The 16,125-nt window shown below is 43.3% G+C and overlaps 1 protein-coding gene across 1 annotated transcript; it reads left to right on the top strand.

Moving 5' to 3' along the window:
• Positions 1–1,619: 1,619 nt before the first annotated feature.
• On the top strand, positions 1,620–16,052 carry LOC117266855 (trafficking protein particle complex subunit 14-like). The gene is made up of 13 exons (XM_033642241.2): positions 1,620–1,850; positions 3,008–3,351; positions 4,120–4,215; positions 5,518–5,647; positions 6,568–6,654; positions 7,022–7,142; positions 8,740–8,887; positions 9,377–9,459; positions 10,882–11,033; positions 11,731–11,867; positions 11,959–12,037; positions 12,418–12,532; positions 13,423–16,052. Exons 1-13 carry the CDS (start codon positions 1,658–1,660, stop codon positions 13,577–13,579), a joined length of 1,842 nt encoding a protein of 613 aa, XP_033498132.2. The 5' UTR covers positions 1,620–1,657; the 3' UTR covers positions 13,580–16,052.
• The last annotated feature ends 73 nt before the right edge of the window (positions 16,053–16,125 follow it).

Here is a 16,125-nt window from a genome sequence, read left to right as displayed (position 1 = left end):
GCAGCCCCCCTCACTCTGACATCTCTCCACTTTGTGCATGTATAGGTCCTGTTTGTGCATGTGTGTGTCTTTCAGACCTGTGTGTAATTGACAAGCAAGAGTGAAAACACTGAATTTCCCCTCAGGGGGATTAATAAAGTAAATAACTTAAACTTATAAACTAACTAACTTAGAATGCTCTCACATGTATTTGTTAATGATAAAAACAAACAGTACTGTAAGAATATAAGCTGTCAGCATGATGAGTGCTTTATTTTGCAAATATATGACTTGCGTACTTTTCAAGGTTTTTCAAGGATATGAGTACCTACTGTAACAGGAAGTTTGAGTTTTATGTCATGTACTTGGGGAGAAATCCAACTGAAGGACTGAATCATGTAAACCAGGTTTTTCTGATTATCAGATTATTGAAGTGCACGTAAACACGTCAAATCGGATTATTACCATTACCTGATTATTCCCAGTTATCTGATTATTGTGCGCATGTAAACGTGCCCAGTGTACCTCACATGACACATGGACAAATAGTCATACAATCATAACAATATTGCAAAATTAGCTCGACCGCTACAAATTCAAATTGACAAAACAGGCATTCGTAAAGAGATATAAGAGCAGAGACCATTCACAGTTTTAAGTTTCACCCCACATCTTTTCTCACCACCCCTCAGCTTCAATAAACTTTTTCCACCTATCTAAGTAACTTTGAATTGATTGATTACTTTGGCAGGATGTTATAACTTTAACCAATCAATTTTATTTATAAAGCTCAATAAGACAAATCACAATTTGCCTCACAGGGCTTTACAGCATATGACATCCCTCTTTGGACCCTCACAGTTGATCAGGAAAAACTCCCCAAAAAAACCCTTTAACGGGGAAAAAAAAGTAAACTCCTAAATGTTTAGCATTTTTCCAGTTGCTAGAAAGTTATGAATTAATTCTAATTGAAAGTTGTAAATGAGTCAACAGTTGTCTTTATACATCAAACCAAAAATCAGTTTCCATGGTCTAAAGTATCTTCCTATTTTTAATAAGTAGCCTACTGTATGGAATACTTCCCAAGGACCGGTGTGTTAAATAAAAATTATACATTACATTCTATAAATGTATAAAATATATAAACATATCTACCTTCTTTATCTATACTGCAGTTTCATTTATAAAGTTAACATGATTTAAACATTATAGCTGAGCTATATGAACTGGCCATTGTGTTTTTATTTAATGTCTCATGTTCTTGTCTTTTTAAATGCAGAAAATTACATCTCCTTTATCTCTTCCCACCTGAAGCACAATCTTTTTCTTCTTAATCACGTTAGTTAACTTTCAGTGATATCATGTATAGGTCAACCATGAGACAGTTGAGAAGTCCATGGACCTGCTGTACCACTTTATATTTGCTGTCTTTTGTTATTTTATGTATTTTGACAATTATCCTGACATGTTTCCTGTTCTTTTCAATAACCTGTGATGTCTGACTGTATTGTTGTTGTTTTTGATAATAAACCACTGCGGGGCGCACTGGTCTAATTTTTCTGTAACCCAGACAATGTGCGTGCTTTTATTTTGAAAGTGACGACAGGAAGTGTGTGTGTTTTATTGTCTGTTGACTCCGGTCCTGTCCCTGCTCGCTCAGCCTCCTCCGGTCGTCGCCATGGTGCAGATGATGGAGTCGCAGTGCGAGTATTTCATGTATTTCCCGGCGGTGCCCATCACGGATCTGTCGGACCCGGCCCGGTACCGCACTCTGCCCCGCCGGAGTCACCTCTACCTGGGCGAGACGGTCCGCTTTCTCCTGGTGCTGCGCTGCAGGGACGCTGGGGCGACGCCAACCGAGCACGGCCCCGGTAAGGGGGAGGAGGTGGGAGGGCAGGAGGAGGATGCCCACATCCGACTGGCACAGGATGAAAGGGAGGAGGGAGAAAGATAAACCGAGATATGTTTCATGTCTCTGTAATACAGCCAATCACTGTGCGTTAATCAGTACTGAGCCCGTGGTGTCAGCATGCTGATGTTTAATGTCCTCTAATATTCATAGAGGGACTCACAGTGTGATGAGACTAAACAATATTTACATCATTTTATATTTTACTCAACGTGAATTAGAGGCAACACGGAGGGAATCCTGCTGTTAGATCAAATTCATTCTGCACCTTTCTCCATCTTTGTTTTTACCAGACGCTGTGCAGAGGTCATATCTGTCATACAGAGTCAGAGCAGGGACAAAACACAACCCAATAACAGGGGACATTTGATATAATGATTGTTGATGTATGTGATGAATATTGATGAAACCAGAGCCAAATCACAAGAGAAGAATTAACCAAATCACCAGAGAGCACTAAACCAGATGAAGAACAGAACTCCGGACAATATTTCACCAAACCAGGACTGATACACTGCAGAATACTGAGCCAAACCAGGACTAATACACTGCAGAATACTGAGCCAAACCAGGACTAATACACTGCAGAATACTGAGCCAAACCAGGACTAATACACTGCAGAATACTGAGCCAAACCAGGGCTAATACTCTGCAGAATACTGAGCCAAACCAGGACTAATACACTGCAGAATACTGAGCCAAACCAGGACTAATACACTGCAGAATACTGAGCCAAACCAGGACTAATACACTGCAGAATACTGAGCCAAACCAGGACTAATACACTGCAGAATACTGAGCCAAACCAGGGCTAATACTCTGCAGAATACTGAGCCAAACCAGGACTAATACACTGCAGAATACTGAGCCAAACCAGGACTAATACACTGCAGAATACTGAGCCAAACCAGGACTAATACACTGCAGAATACTGAGCCAAACCAGAGCTAATACTCTGCAGAATACTGAGCCAAACCAGGGCCAAAATATTAAAAACACTGGACCAAATCAGGGCTAAAAGCAGAGACAGTATCAGGGGGTCAGGATTATACAATGAATGTAGCCAATCAAGATTGTCACAAGCATGAATTCATCTGTGTGTGCACATGATTTTCCAGCAGGGGGCACAGACGGCAGTGCAGCCGGTTTTGGGACAGAGTCGGCCAGTAGCCGGGCGTGGAGAGAGCTGGCTGGATCTCTGTGTGCCGTGGCCAGCGTGAGTCCAGGTGAAAGTAGCCGCCATCGGGGCAACCACCACCAGCATCACCACGACTACCAGAGCAGCGGGGATGAAGCCAACGATGACGGTGAGGAAGACTACATTGCAGCAGCAGAGGCAGCCATTGCGGCGCTCGGCAGCAGGGTGGACTCCCGGTGTCGGAGCTTCAGGGACTGCAAGCCTCTGCTCATCCACAACTCATCTGGGACGGCGGTGAGGGAGTTCCGCAGGGCGCCTGTTCAGGTACAGCGGTGTTGAGACTCACATTGATTGTCTAGAAAGGAAGGAGAACTAAATACCTTATCAACAATGGGATGGATTGATATGAAATTTTGTGCAGACATTCATGATCCCCTAAAGACAAATCTTACTGAAGTTGATGCCTTCATTACTTACCCCTCAGAGCCACAGGCAGGTCAGAGTTCTAACATATCCATTGAAATATCTCAGCAACTATTGGATGGATTGTTGATGGATTTAGTGCTGACATTCATGATCCCCAGAGGATGAACCCCTCCGACCTTTGCTCCCTCCTGATTTATCCTTTAGTGTCACCTGTAGGTCAAAGCCCGAATTGTAAAAACTTTAGTGATCCTCTGACTTGTCATCAGGTCAACATGTTTACATGTCCAACACTTTGGTTTATGACCAAATACCTGCAGAACTGATGACATTCACTTCAGCCTCAGCTGGTCTCTGTTTACTGCTAATTAGCAACAGTTAGCATGCTAACATGCTATACTAAGATGGTGCACACATTATACCTGCCCAACATCAGTGTGTTGCTGTGCTGTACATGCATGAAAAGTTATGTTATGGAGTGAGTTATAAGTGAACATCAGTGCCATTCTCCACCCAGTGCTTCCCTCTGCTGACGCTGGCATCTACAAACTACATCACTTATTTTCATATATTTATAATACCTCTGAGCTGAGGTTACTGAACCCTGAGCTGCTGCTCAGTAAGGGTTCATCATGACTTCTCATCAGTGTGTCTGTGTCTCCATGTCAGTCTCCTCTGGACGAGCCAGTGGTTTTGACGGATGAAGTGATCTTCCCCCTCACCGTGTCTCTGGACAAACTCCCCGTCAGCACCCTGAAAGTCAAGGTCAGGAGGAACATCTGTCCGTCTGTTCTCCCTCACAGTTTGTTGGTAAAGTGTAAAAGCTGTTTGCAAACTCAGGTGGGATCCAAGAAATTGATCTTAGGTCCACCGCGAAATGGGGACCTGTGGTTTGCTTCTAGAAACCTTCAAGCTTGTATAATTTCACAGAGTTCCAACATCATGAAGACACCACACAGGTTAAGGATTTAAACATTAAGAGAATTTTCACCCACAAAATAATCATTTGTATATCAGTTTCTCACCCAGGGTTATGTTGAATCTCTTTATGGTGAACAAAGAATCCAAAGAACATTCTTCATGAACTGAAACAAAAGGGGTTGTGTTTAACAACAGTCCTTCCCAGACACTTGCATCTTTGCCCAAACCTTGAAATTTAAAACACTCTTGCACAAAAAGTCTCACCCATGGATGAGTAGAACACCTGTACAATACAATACACAAGCAGGGTTCAAACACATACTTGCGCCTACCACTGGATAAATGAGACTTGGATTATTCTGCACAAGTTGTGTGAGAATGGGTAGACGCATGTTTTGATGTAGTTTTCCTGTTGTTTAACGTGGACCCTGTTTACTTTAATTCCTCTTTGTTTTTTTGTTCTGTTTTGCTTTTTTTTTTTTTAATGACACGCAGCAAAGGGCTGCAGGCCACGGCCGCTGCAGCAGGGTGGTGCCTCTGTACATGGGGCGCCAGCACTATCCTCTACGCAACCAACGCCCCACGTTTTGTCGTTTAAAGACTATTTTGTGGGCCTTTGCCTTTAATCAATAGGACAGTATTAAGTATTAAAGAGGGGGAATGACATGCAGCAAAGGTTGGAATTGAACCCACAGCCACTGCGGCAAGGACATTAGACTCTATCAAGATGAACTGTGCCTCGCCTGGAAAGTGGACGAGATCGGCCTGCATCTTGCTGCAGGGCCTGACTCTAAAAACTGCAATCGCCTTGATCTCACAAGATTATCGCTGTCCACTTTTGTATGGCGTCAGAGCAAGTTGGTATGAAGTCAGACACAAAACTAACTGGCATGCATCGTGCTGCGATCGCCAGTGATGGAATCTGCGCAGGCCTGACTCATCTCAAATGAGCCTGTTGGCTTCGTACATGGGACGCCCGCTCTCTCCACTGAGCTACTATGGCCTGAAATTTTTTCACAGATTTAGTGTTACACAGGGTGAGTTATTAATACACAAATGGTTATTTTTTTGGGTGACTATTCATGCTGGGTGACGAGTCAGCATAGTGTGTTTGGTCAGCAGTTTTCTTCTTCTGTGTGCGTTCAGGTGATGGTCACGGTGTGGAAGAAGGAGGCAGAGAAAGCGGAGGTGCAGGAGCTCGGCTACCTGAGCGTCCTACAGCAACGAGAGCCAACACACACCTTCAGACACGACCTGAACACCTTCAAAGCTCAGGGTACAACACACACACCTTTCTGCTTTCATACCTGTGAGGACCCTCATGAGTTAATCCATTTCCTGGTCTGTAATGCTTAACCATGAAACCAAGTCTGGAGACAGAGGGAGGCAGCGTGTCCCCGTCATGACGGCCAGGGGCCAGACGCTTAAACAATGTGTACCCACGCTTACGCCTTTCTGCACGCACAGGGGCCGTACACGTGCCACGTCTTTCTTTTCACACCAACTTTCAAGAGCGTGGAGGCAGGTGGCGTCTGAAGTTGTTAAGCAACCATAACATGCACAGCATCATGGCCAACTTACATGAAATCCTGAGAGCAGAGCTGATCTTCTGTTTGTTGGCCTATCGTCTCAGGGATAGATGTGACGCTCTGACAGCTCTGCACTAACATCATCAACTTCTCCTCCATATTTATCACAGACTGATATTTACTGAAGAAGGAAAGATTTCTCCCAGCTGTGATTGGTTGTTCCTCGTCACATGCGGTCCACACTGCTGCGTTCCAAAAGTTGAACTGGCAAACAGGCACTCAGGAACACATGTGCGTCACAAGGGCTATAGACTGCCGCGCGTCTACGCTGAAAGCCATTGATTTTAGGGTGCAAAATACATGGCATGTGTATGGCCACATAAACTGGTATTCATAAAGGAGGAATGTTGGGACCTCACGCATTTTTCAAGGCAGGCACACACAGCTTTAGCTAAGAGGCTTTGCTGCTCACCTTTGTCCAGTATGATCTTAGACTGAAATTATTTGGGGGTTTAACTGTTGGTCGCATAAAAAAAGATCAAAGACATCACCTCGGACTCTGGGAAATTGCAATTTTCACTTTTTTTGACATTTCACAGACTGAACGATTAATCTGTAATAAAACTAACTGTTGGTTAGTTAACATGTATTTTGCTTCCGTCCACAGTGAGCACCACTCTGACCGTCCTGCCGCCTCCCACTGTCCGCTGTAAACAGATGACCGTCTCTGGGAGACACCTCGCCGTCCTCAAAGGTCAGCGATCATTCTTTTTATATTGTTATTATGGGATTCACACCAGACCAACAGGCTCATAATGTAAAGATAGTGGAGCAGAGGACAAGGCAGTGAATCTGGTTAAGGCAGGAAGTGACACAGCCTCTCAGATCATCCCACTGGACAATGGAAAGTTTTTTCATCTCAAGGAGTTCAGAGAGCTAAGGCAAAAACGTATTAAAACTATTACAAAAAGCCACTGCCAGCTGCTGAAACACTTCCTGTGTGGTCGGCACAAAAAAGCCATTAAAATAATCTTTTGATAAAAGTGAATTATTTTGTTTCAGAGTTTTGAACACTTTGGTCTACAACTAAAATACTTATTCTTATTCCTCCTTCCTGTCAGTGTTGAACGAGTCTTCACAGGAGGAAGTGAGTGTTCGGGACGTTCGGATTTTACCAAACCTCAATGCTTCCTACCTTCCCATGATGCCAGATGGCTCCGTGCTGCTGGTGGACAACGTGTGGTATGTACAGAAACATGTGGAGTTCTGTCATGTCTGACGTGTATTGTTTTATCATGTGTTACATCGTGGTCCAGGTGTATACTGGATTCTGATTGGCTGCAGGGTTTCTGTTCATTCCTGATTATGGATGGCTCCTGAGTTGCTCCAGTGAAACCGTCTGTTTACCACTTTAAATTAATGCACTGGTAACACACAAGGCACTTACGGAATTTTTCATAGTTGTAAACCGTGGTTTTATTTCGTGTTCACACCACAAGAACGAGGAATTATCACAGTTCTTAGAACATCATTCTGAGGGACTTTTTTAGCTCCTATTTCAGACTATACTCCCCGAGCACAAGAGGAACCATGAGTATGTGGTGATTGGTTGAATGCAGCTGGCACTATTAAAAACCTGTTAGCTGTTTGAACAGCTCGTAAAGAAAAACTTGAAACGCACAAATGGACCAACAGTGAAGTCTGGGCTTTACAGAGCATATATGTGACGGGGAAATATGTCATTTGGTCATGGACTTTCCACGTCCACATATGACGTCCAAGGTACCCTGGGTGTGTTGGTTGTTGACGTTCTGGGACGCCATGTCAACTTCAGCCTGTTACATGCATTGTCTGTTTTCAAAATACACTTCTGTTTTCACAGGAAATGTACAGTTTGATACAGTCTCTTTCAAAATAAAAGCACTACGTCAGTACAACACCGCAATTTGACTTTTTTTTTCCTTTTCCTTTCCAACAACAAAAACAGGTAGAACGTAAACGAAGAGATCTGAGGCACTCAGAAGGGTGATATCACCCTTCTGAGTGCCTCAGATCTCTTCGTTTAAGTTCTACTTGGATCCCTAAACTGAAGAGCACCAGAGGGACACCCTTTTCTACACCCAAGTAGCACTCCATGTATTTTGTTTTTTAACAAAAACATGTAATTGGGTTAAGGGAAAAAAGAACAGGGTTGGCATTACAATCGTACGGGACACGAAAGTCGAAATCTCTCGGGTGAAAGTCTGTTTGACGGATCCATCCAGCATCCCTCCCGCCCGCCTCAGACAGACTTTTGCCACTTTAACTTTCATCCTTGTCCCACAGTGTTTCCCCCAACCTGTTTCAACAGCCAATCAGCTTGTAGTGAAGTCCACTGGTCAAGTCAAAATGACCGCAGACGGCATGTTGCTGCTGTTTATTTATATTATTGTGGCGTATTGATTATGAATACAGTCCATCTGATGCTGGTTTTGTTTCATCACTGTAGCCAGTATCTCACTATCACTATCCTCATTCAGATTTTAAGAAGCTACAAATTATATTCAGCCACAAAATAAGTCTGAAAAGCTGCAAATCAGAACGGAAGTACAGAGTTGTTGACTAGAGATGATACACCATGTCATGGTGGTCACTTCCTGTTAACCGCCAGCTTTTTACAAAGAAGTTGTTTGTTTCAGCTCGTCTCATTGTGAATTTTTGGTCTGAACTTGACCTTACATGACGCCCTGTTTCCATCTGCTTAGTTAAATTAAACAGTGTTACCTCTGTTGCGAGTCTTTACATCTCAGTTTTCACACAAGTTTGATGGTTTAAAACTGCTTTGTGTCTTGCTCTGCAGCCATCAGTCTGGTGAGGTCGGCATGGCGTCTTTCTGCAGGGTGGACAGCCTGGCCTGCCGCCTTCCCAGCATGCTCAGCGCTTTGGAGGAGCACGACTTCCTGTTTCAGCTTCACCTCAATGACATGCCACAAGACGACTCCAACGAGGTTCGTGATCTTTTATGTTTTTCTTATCATTGACTTTATTTCTGTTGTTTAACTATGGTCTTTGTGAGATTTTCTGTGGTTATTAGGGCCTGATTTGGTCGGGACATTTTTGAAAAGCAGATTTATATATTTTCTGCCAAGATGTCCCGATGTAAAGAAGGTTTAACATGTTTAGAAATCCATAAATCCAAATATTGAGAGACAAAAACTGTTGTCTGGTTCTTAGAAAACATGATTTACTTCAAGAGAGAAAAACGTTTTATTGCAGTTTGCAGAAAGTGGAAAACAATTTTTTGATAAACCTCAATTTCTTCTCCAGCGTTTGAAAAACATACATGATGTAACATTTGTCTCCAGGTCCATGTTTCATGACTCGACTGCACCGCTTCAGTATATCCTGTATTCCACCTGTATGAACTCCTCTTGTGGTCAGAACTTTTCCTTTATCTCACTACAACATGTTAGTTTTTCGTATGTTTTATTTTGAAGGGGCTGGAGGTTCCCCTGGTCGCTGTACTGCAGTGGTCGACTCCCAAGATGCCTTTCACCAACTGTATCTACACCCACTACAGGTAAGAACTGAGCAGGTAGGTGAAGAAGGTCCTCACCTGGGTGCCACCAGCAGGAGGGGAGTAAGGCGTAATTTGTAATTAATTTTAACCGCCAATCATCTTCTACTTCTATGAAATCAGATATTTTCCTTCACCTTTTAGCCCCTCGTCCACAAACTGAGTTTTAGAAAACGACTTCTAAGGTGCAGATGTTTTAAAACATTTGCATGTCGTTGCTGTGTGTAATGAGCCAACGTATTCTCCTAGAGTGTTTCGTATGATATCCTACGGATTTGTGCCCCATGAATGACGTTACGTTACGTTCTTAACGTACAGTTATGTAGTTAACGTAAAGTTACTGTGGTTCGATTTAGGAAAAGAAACATGTTGAGGAAGTACTGTAAAATGACTCAAAGGTCACGAGGATTCGAACATGCGACTCCAGGGGAAAGTCCTGAGCGAAAGTCAGGTTTTTTCAGGACTGTTTCATATTTTTTACTGCCGGCAGCACATTGGTCACATGATCGCAGCCTTTCAAAATATGTGGGTTATGTACGAATTTGGGTGCATTGCTTGAATGAGCATGCTCCAGAAACAACAACGATGGAGGTCTACCAGTTTGTTTACCTCGTTGTTTGTCCACACGAGTCCCGTTTCAGTTTTACTGCACCTCGTGCACCAGAAAGATGTTGAATAAATATGTTTCAAATATGTACAAATAAAGAAATTATTAGCTCGTACTGTTTTGTTATTATTTGATTTGTTGGCACCGGCTCACTGCTCACACTCAGAATCTTCTTCTCTTGTATTTGACATATCGTTGATGTAGCTTTTATCACCACCCACTGGCCCGGCGAGTGTTGGGAGTCGTTTATATATTCTAGTGTGGACAGAAGGTTTCCATAAAACAAAGTTGTGGAGACTGGAAAATGAAAGTATCTGAGTAGACGAGAGCTGTAACGATTAGTTGATTAATTGAAGAGTAGATCTAAAGAAAACCAATCACCGACTATCTTGACATTGGATTAATTGTTTCAGTCAAACATTTGCTGTTTTCAGCTGCTTAAATTTGAGAATTTATGACAGTAACTGAGGAGTCGTTGAGTTTTGGACATTGGTTGGACAAAAGAAACAAACTGAGGACGGCACCATGGGCTCTGGGAAATTGTATTTTTTAATTAATTGTGAGAATAATCTGGAGATTAATCAATAATGACAATAATAGTTGCAGCTCATGTGTAGGCAGGACCTTTAAATTTTTCCCACTCACGTCTCTGCGTGAGTTACATTTTAAATGCAACATGCAGTTCACTTAAAGTGTCTTTTAAAGTTGTTATGAGTGAATTCAGTGCTCCTTGATGTCCGCAGGGACGTGTCCTGGCTGTCTGTTTGTAAATCAACATGTTTCTACCCTCCCTCCCTCTGTCCTCCCGTCTCTCTTAGGTTGCCTAGTATCCGTCTGGACCGGCCACGGTTCGTCATGACGGCCAGCTGTCCCAGCACCGTCAAGGTGAAGGAACACTTCAAGGTCAAATACATTCTGCTCAACAACCTGCAGGACTTCCTGGCTGTTCGACTCGTCTGGACTCCAGAGGGTCAGTCTGCTGATGCACTCTTTTATCTTTGTGAGGACCAGTCAGTGTTAGACTGTGAGACATGTTGGAGACATGTTGTCTAGTCTTCACGTCTTCACAGAGCCAGTGTTATGTGTCAGCAGGGAGGGTTAGTTCACCTCCGACCTAATGAACGATTAGGTTTTGACTGTGCCTGATGTTCTGCTGCTCCATCTGTGCCCAGAGTCACTCTGCGCTCTGGGAGTGTGGTAAATAACCGACCAACAGTGACAGGTAAAGGTAGCACACACATCCCAAAAAAACTTAATGCTGGGTGCTGGACCAAAAGGTAAGTATGAAATAAAAGATAAAGTCCGCACACCAGAAGCTGCTCCTTGAAAATTTATTCACATGTTACGTTTCGGGCTCCAACAGCGCCCCTAACGAACGCTCCAAGAGTGTCCACTAAAACTCTGTTAGTTACACTTTGTGCAGCCCTGTGGGGAGAACACCACTTCACCACTGACCCAAATCAACCACATAAGACACCTTTAGAACAATTAATTCCACGAGCTTTTTTAACATCAGACATGAAAACTCTTAAACACCTCGTTACTAGAGAAGGTGTTCCTTGTTAGGCGACACACCTGGGCAGAGCTACAGGAGATGGAGAAGGAGCACAACAACACATACAGCCATGATAATGTCAATAATTATATCTCTGTGTGTGTGTGTTGAGGTCGAGGTCAAGGTGAGGACGCGTCGCTGGCGGCTGTTGTTTGTCACACTCCTCTCAGTAACCTCGGACACTGTCGCAAAGGCAGCACTCTGTCCTTCAGCGTGGCCTTTCAGATCCTCAAACCAGGACTGTATGAGGTACGCTGACTCTGATCTCAGACCAGTTCAAACACATTTAATCCTGAAGAAGCTCTCTCCTCTCATTAACTCCCTCTGTGTTTATCTGCAGCTGAGCCAACACATGAAGCTGAAGCTCCAGTTCACTGCCTCGGTGTCCAACCCTCCGCCTGATGCTCGGCCGCTCTCACGTAACAGAAAAACATCCTTTGATATTGTTATGAATATTTTAGAGCTGCGCTAACTATTATTTCTTTATGAATCAATCTGCCTTTTATTCACTCCGTCAATCATTTAGTTTATAAAAGTGAAACATGTTCTGTAGTGTAATTTCCCAGAGCCCCAGGTGATGTCTTCAGATGTTGATGATCACTTCATAAATACACAACTGTTCATTTTATTTTCATGTAGGACAAAAAAAAGCATCAGAACTCACTGTAGTATTGATTCGATAAATAGTTTTCTGCTGATTTTGTCGATTGACTAATACGCGCAGCTCTAGAATATTCCACTCAGTGTAAATAAGATGCTAAAGTTATTGAGCGTGTCGTGTCCTCTCGTCACCGTCCAGGTAAAAACAGCCCGTCCAGCCCGGCGGTTCGAGACCTGCTGGACCGACACCAGGCCAGTTTGGGTCGATCACAGTCCTTCTCCCACCAGCAGCCATCTCGATCCCACATCATGAGGTACGACCTGAAACACCGGGAAGATTTATTTTATTTATTCATCTAGTTGTAGACTGTGGATACTGTTTCACAACACATTCTCACTCCAAACTCGCCACATATCAACATTTGGTCATGGACTTTCCACTCCCCACGAGATATGACGTGCAAGGTACCCAGGGTGTGTTTCATGTTTTGTTCTACAACATGAAATATGTCAGCAAATACCCTACTGTGAATTTAAAAGCTTTTATGTGTCTTAAAAAAGACGGTTGCTAACAAGCAGCTAAATGAGACTACAGAATGTCATAACGCAGACCATGGCCTCACAGCCTTTTTGGGGTGGAGACGCAACCTGGTCTTACTCTGAAGTCATCAAAATACAGTGCTTGGTCAGTGACTTCCTGTGTCAGACACAGACGAAAAAAGCCGTCCTTTCATGTTGACATAATACGCAGCTGGTCGCTGTTATTGTTTAAAAGCCCCCGGCGCCGTCAGGGGGAAACGTGGCGAGACAACAAGGTAGGTAAAGGTGTTGGAAGTCTGAGTAACAAGCACCGACTTTCACCCGGGAGGCCGGTGATCAACACATTCTCACTCCGACCTCGTCACACATCGACGTTCGGTCATGGACTTTCTACGTCAAAATATGAAGTGCAAGGTACCCTGGCTGCGTTGGCTTTTGACGCAATACCTCAGTGCTGTACTTCAGTACTGAGGTACATGTACGTTGTTATTTTTTGTAATCTGGACTGTAGGACAAGATCATGCAGAGACTTTAAGAAGAAAATCACCCTGAATTTGTTTGTGGGCATTACCTTATCATCGCAACTGCTGTAATAATCCCCACCAAGTTTCATCCAATCAGATTTCCGTGTGTGTGTGTGTCTGTCTGTCTGTCTGTGTGTCAGGACGGGCAGTGCCATGGAGCGCCGGGCCATCACCCCTCCCGTTGGCTCTCCTGTCGGCCGGCCGCTTTACCTGCCGCCGCAGGACAAGACGCTGCTGTCGCTGGACAAGATCGCCAAGAGGGAGTGTAAAGTGCTGGTGGTGGATCCTGTTAGCTAGGGAGCAAGGACGCAAGGAGGGAGGAGAGGAAAGGACAAGGAAGCAGTGAGAAGAGGCCTCAAAAGGAGGACATACTTCTGTTTAATCTGAGAAATCAATCAGTGAAAACAAAAAAAGGAAACATAAGGCATGAAAAAATAAGACTGTGACAAGTTGTCTGTCACAAATAGAAACACCTGAAGAAGAAGCGGAGAGGAAGATGATCTCCTCTTCAGCTTCTCTTCGTATTGAATATGAACCTGCTGCCTCGAGTTTCTGCAGGAGAGCATTTTAATTTAAACAGGAACACAAAGAAGAAACAGAAACAAATGTCCTGATGAGAAAACAAACTGTCCTGCGATGAACAGACACTGTACGAAATGTGTTCACACTTTAAATGTCACATTTTAATGTATTATGATGTTTGTGTATTATTTAAAGGTTCTGTATGTAACTTCTTACATGTATTATTGTTTTTATTGCCAGTGGGTGAACTGGTTGTAACATAACTTAAGACTTCCCCGTCTTTCTCTGTTGCCTCCAACAGCCTGTGGACTGACTTCTATGTCAAAGACTTGAATTATCCAGGAAAATCCAAAAAGGATGTGACATTACACGTTCCCAAGCCTCTCTTCAGCTAGCTCCAAAGCTAACAGTGAGCAATATTAGCTAAAGTAACACTAGGAAATGGAGTCCGCTAACTTCATGATGGTCCATGATAAAACTTCACTCAGCGCCCTGTAGCAACTCGAACTCAGCCAGAGCAAGACCAAGCGCCCAAGCACCAAGGATCTGATCCCGGAGTCCTCTGTGGATCAGCAAACCTTCTGTTGCTGCCTTTACATGGTTAGACCCAGCAGTGTTGCTGACCACCACCAGCTTACTGTGAACCCTGTGTCTGGGGTTTGCGCTAGCTGAAATCAAGTTGCAACAGCGCTAAGGTCTGAGCTGCCGTCCACTTTCCTGGAAAATAGTGTCCTAGAGGTGGGCGTCTCAGGTTCGGTACTGAGGAAAAAAAACACTAACGTTAAAGGAACAGTGACATGTAAAATATATAGTGATAATGTGTTTTTAGTTGGCAGAGACGGACCTACATTTAACAACTCATTCAGCCAGAACAAGACAGAGTTCAGAGGGTCTGATTTTGGACTGCTGTCTCATCCACCTGACTCCACGCCATCAGCAAATCCTCTGTTGCTGCAGTTACACGGCTTAGACCCTGTGCTGCTGCTGGCCACAATCCCGCTGTGAACCTGGAGGGTGGGGTTTGTACTAGCTGAATTCAAATTGGTACAGCACTAAGGTCTGAGCTGCCGTCCAATTCCTCCATGGGCGGTAGTGTCCTAGAGGCGAGGAGTGAGGTGAAGGGTCTGCAGACTGTGCTAGCTTACTAATTCTTGTCTTATTTGTGGTTTGATCCATTTAATTCATCGCCCCATATCATATTTTTAGCACCACCCACTGCTGAAAAGAAATCCTGATGTTAGAGGAAAACACTGAAATATGAAATATAGGATTTAGACAGACTTAGGTACTAAGTCCAAGTGCAGGAGCCTCTCTGGCACAAACTGGATCTTTAGTAACATTTTTGCTAGCAAAATACTATCTGAGTGGATATGTCAGTTGGCTAGCTTCTTGCCAAATTACTTCCCCAGCTAATATGATCTTTGATACTAACTTAAGTATTATGATAAGTCAGGAATGATTAGGCTATAAGCTAATTGTAAACTGAGGGAGGGTTAGCCAGCTAGCTTCTGCTGTTGGTTGCTTCATAGCGTTAGCTGATAAAGTAATTTTCAAACAGTAAATTATCATTTAGCCTATGGTCCAAATGAAATATAGAAACATTGGTAACATTATTATATGATGGTTATTTATTTTGGTCAACGCCCAGGTGCCCGCTTGCAGCTACAGAGTACAGACAGTTAGCGTCCTCAGAGAGAGGGGTCACTGATAACAAGATTTATGAAAGTAACATACAGAACCTTTAAAGATGACATTACAGAGATGTTACAGGGAAGACAAACAGTTCACCTGGACTGAATTCATCTTTTATTTCAGTGTTACCATCAGTGTGTTCACAATCACAGCCAACAGGTTTAAACAAACATTAAATATAATCACAGCTTTCAGTTTCCCTCGTTCCACAACCTGAACTGAAGAAAACAAAAACAGAAACATCTTAACTGTTGGACGGCTTGTGATTAAATGTGGTTTACTACTGACTTTTTATGTGAAGGTTAACGGGCTTTCAGGCCAATGGGACATTTTTCAGGCTATTGAGGTTTCTGAATTATGAGCTGTCGGAACAATGACTGGTCCTTCTGACAAGACGTGAAAATCAATTGATCATTTTTATCATGTGACAACAGTTTTCAGTACCGTTGCTGTATTATCAATATTTTCATCTTAGACAGTTGTGCCTTCACATTTTGAGGATATGCAAAGAAACACACAACAAACAAATATACTGCATGTAATAAACTTATTTAAATCACACTCAGATGCAGTTTTTGACTGTAAACAATCAGACCTGGAGCCTGTTTCATAAAGTATGTGTGAGCACT

The sequence above is a fragment of the Epinephelus lanceolatus genome, chromosome 11 (genome assembly GCF_041903045.1).
Source record: "Epinephelus lanceolatus isolate andai-2023 chromosome 11, ASM4190304v1, whole genome shotgun sequence".
In the NCBI taxonomy this organism is placed as follows: domain Eukaryota; kingdom Metazoa; phylum Chordata; class Actinopteri; order Perciformes; family Serranidae; genus Epinephelus; species Epinephelus lanceolatus.
The sequence above is the reverse complement of the archived record's forward strand: the minus strand, read 5'-3'. Positions and strand labels throughout refer to the sequence as shown.